Consider the following 3792-nt stretch of genomic DNA (forward strand, 5'->3'; position numbering starts at 1 on the left):
GCCTCTTGCCGCTGCTGCGCCTGGAACTGCAACTGCCAGAGTAGTGTGAGATAGTTAGGGGTGTGGGATGGGTGGAGGTGACCCAGGGAGCCCCAGAAGCTGCACTGCCTCACCTCCAGCTCCTGGGACAACACCAACACCGGGTACCACTCCGCCGACTCCTGGGATGACGCCAGCCCCGGGCAGGACACCGGCTCCCGCCACCGGGGAGAGGTTGGTGATGCAGGGACACCACCAGCATCCCCCAGGCCTGGGAGGGAGGGAGCCCCACTGGGAAGATGGGTGATGGATGTGCCCACAGAGGGCAACTCACCGAATTTTGCTGCTGCTTTTGCTGCTGCTGCCTGTGCTCCGACTCCTGGGGAAGGACACGGGCAGCCACTAAGGTCCCAAGACCATTCCCACCTCAGCTCCCCTATCCCACAGGGACCCTGGGGACAAGCCCCTCCTGTTAGCACCCACCCTGCACTCCTTTGGGAGGTGATGGTTCCCTCCAGGCTGTGCCTGGGGTGCCACTGCTGCTGACAGAGCCCTATCTAAGGACCAGTAAAGTGACTGGAGTGCCCAGTCCCCCCACCATGTCCATGCCAGTCCCCCACCCTAGGGCTGCCTGGAAAGGGAGTGTACCTGTCCCAGTGGGGTACCCTGCCTTTCCCCCTGCCCCGATGCCAGCTCCTATCCCGCCGGGCCCGAAGCCTGCAATCACAAACAGAAAGGCAATGCTGAGTCAGGCACTGGCCCTAGGAAGGGGGGCAATGAAACAGGTCACTCAGCCCAAAGGATCTCCCTGCCTTGGGTGCCCAGTGATGGGGGGGATGTGCTGGAGGCTGCTCCACTGCAGCTGAGATGCCAGTTCAAACATCCCTGCCTGGAGCTGGCTGTGGCTCAGAACGTGTCCTGGCAGAGCGAGCCAACCACTGCCAGTGTCACTGTGTGCTGCTGGATGAAGTGCTCCTAGCCCCATGCCGTGGGATGCCAGGAGAGCTGGGCTGCTCCCAGCTGGGTCCGCAGGCAGCACAGCAGGGCAAAGCACAGGTCCTCTGAGGGACCACCTCACCCTGGGAGCAGGGTGCCCCTCACACCACCCAGAGGGTTGGTAGCTACAAGGACATGGTGTCAGCCAGTGGGGCTTTGAAGAACCATGACCGCATAGTGAGGGCTACAAGCACTCACCACAGGGCAGCTTACCAGTACTGTAGGGCAATCCATAACCACCTGGAGAGGAGAGAAGGTGGCAGGTTAGCACTTGTCTGCTGGTGGCCGTGACCCCTCTGCCCCACAGTGTAGCCCCTCTCTGCCAGCCAGCTGTGCAGCACCAGCCCTTGGGGCGCCTTCCATCGGGATAATAAATCCTCCAGGATACACCCCCCCATGATGAAGCCAGTCCAGGAGAGGCTTTTCTCCATCACCTTGGAAGCAGCATCTCTAAAAAGAACCACCTGCTGTCAGGGGCAGAGGCTGTGGCACCCAAAGCTGGTTTTGCAGGAGCCTCCCATGGTCCCACGTCGGCAGGGGGTCCCCCAGGAGCCCTGCAGCAAGAGCTGTACCCAGCTGCCTGCACCATGACCAGCTCCAAATGAAAGGGTTTAATTGGAATCAGGGCTTGGGAGCCTCTGCTGAAACATGACCTCTTTAGGAGGTCAGTGTGGAGGGAAATGGAGGGATTGCGAGCAGGAACAGTGCGGCCAGGGAAATGTCTCCTTGTGAAAGAACATGATCCCACTGCTCAGGATGGCGCAGGGATGCCCATGACTCAGTGGGAAACGCATGCTTGGGATGGGCAGCACCGACCTCCCACCACAGCTGGCAGTGGCCTGAGGAGGGGTGATGGGCTGCCACATCCCCGATGGGGACACCTCGAGCAGCACGTAGGGTGGAGGGTGTCTCACACACAAAGTCCTCACGCTGAGGGGTTTGTGGGATAGGAGGGGTGCAGCTGTCTGCAGCCAGGACAGGATTACTCATTCGAAGTGTTTCCTTGAGTGCAGGACACTGTCCCCTCCCGCCAGCAAGCATGCAGGGACCAGATTTCCCTCCATCCTGCCAGGCTGTCCCATCATGTCCCATGCCAGTACAGGGGCAGATGCATTCCAGGCTGCAGTAGCTGCGAGTTGTGCTGGGTGTCCCCCACCTTGGTGACCTCCCTTACCCCATCCTCATAAGTGCCTCACTCACCACAAAGCTGCGGAAGGGTCCAGCACTGGGTGACGCATGTGGAGGTGACTCCAAGGATCAAGAGTCTAAGCCCTTGGCCTCGAAGGGTTTTGCCGGGTCCAAGTTCAGCTCCCCACCACCCCCAGCCAAATGTGAGAGCAGCCCCCACCCCAGGGCTGTCTGCACCCATCCTGCACCAGCATGCAGATGCCACCAGCACTGCTGGCGAGGCTCAGGGTTGATGGGCACACTGGCTGGTGTGGAAAGGGCTTCTCACTGATCAATGCCATCCCAGCATGGCCGGGTAGTGGGGAGCAGTCCCCATCCCTATGGCATGAGGTGGGACCCTGATTTCAGTCACAGCTTCGGGCTGAGCCCCCAGTGAGCTTGCCCTGGGGCTGCTTGTTGATTGGGGACAGCACAGAGCAGGAGCTGGCTAGAGCATTTGTAGCAAATAATCCAAAAAGGAGACGATCTGCTGAAAATGTTATTTTCCCCATTGTCTCCTCATCCCACCTCAACTCGTCTGGAACACAGCACAGGGGACATGGGGATGTTAGCAGCCCCTGCATCTGTCTGCACCATCAATGGGAGACAGCCAGCGCAGTGTCCCCATGCTGCTAGTCCTGAGCCAGTCCTGACCCCTAAGAGCTGATGAACTGGCATCCCCCAGTGTCCTGGGAAGGACTGGGGCACCAAGTAGCGCCCAGCAGCTGAAACCACAGCTGTGGACACCACCACTGTCTTGTTGGTCCCCGTGAGAGGTGTGATGCACTGATGGGGCTCCCTGGCCAGGGGGATGAGTGACCTCCCCTGGTTCATTTCACGAAGGCTCCCCATAAAGCAGGTCAGCCTGCAGCTGCGACAGGCCAGGCTGCGGGCCACTGGCAGGGCTGCAGCAGGATGGAGCCAGGCACGGCTGCGCCACGCACTGGTGGTTTGCTCTCCGCACCAGGCACCCCATGAAAGGCAGCCTAGGGCCGAGCTGTGGCCAGAGGCCAGGCGGCAAGGAGTGTAACTCTGCCTCCACGGGAGGAAGCCGGAGCAGGCCAAATATTTCTGCTGCCATTTGCGGTGATGGGCCCCAGCAGGGGGAAGTCGGCAGAGCTGCCAGGGCCGACACCTGAGCCGGGATGGGACCCTCTCCCTGGGGATGGGGTCCCCCCAGCAACTTGTTTCGGCCAGTGGGAAAATGCCCATGGGTCTACACAGCACCCCAGGGATGCATGTGCCTGACAGATCTGGCTGCCCAGATGCTTATTGGTCTCATCCAGCACTGGCTGCTGTGCCTTCCAGGCGCCATGCTGACAGCTTACTGGTCCAAGAGCATCCGCTCCTTGGCGATGCTCTTGGGACCAGGAAGCTGTCAGCATAGCCCTTGGAGGGCACAGCACCCAGTGCTGGCTGCCTGGCGCCCTGTCCTCTGCTGTCCTTGCCTGGGCATGGCCAGCTGGGGATGGGCAGACCCGGCACCCAGCACAGGGCTGGGAGTTGAAGGTTCCTGGAGCAGCCCCACATGGAGATGGGGTGCTGAGCACCCACAGGTTTCCCTGGGCTGGAGCTGAGCCTCGTCTGGGTGGGCAGTGGGGGGTGACACCTGCCTGGAGCTCCATCCCCACCACCTGCCTGCTGCTGGTG

General features: G+C 61.1%; 1 protein-coding gene across 1 annotated transcript in view; it reads right to left on the reverse strand.

The window, feature by feature from the left end:
- Positions 1-3792, reverse strand: part of LOC104408466 (elastin-like) — a gene marked incomplete at both ends in the record, with an annotated part of 12276 nt that overhangs the window by 2710 nt on the left and 5774 nt on the right. Inside the window, 2 exons of the mRNA XM_010018083.1 lie at positions 314-358; positions 628-696. Coding sequence (XP_010016385.1) covers positions 314-358; positions 628-696 — 114 coding nt within the window. The remainder of the gene's footprint in view (positions 1-313; positions 359-627; positions 697-3792) is intronic.

Source organism: Nestor notabilis, unplaced genomic scaffold (assembly GCF_000696875.1).
Source record: "Nestor notabilis isolate BGI_N333 unplaced genomic scaffold, ASM69687v1 scaffold4757, whole genome shotgun sequence".
Lineage (NCBI taxonomy): Eukaryota > Metazoa > Chordata > Aves > Psittaciformes > Psittacidae > Nestor > Nestor notabilis.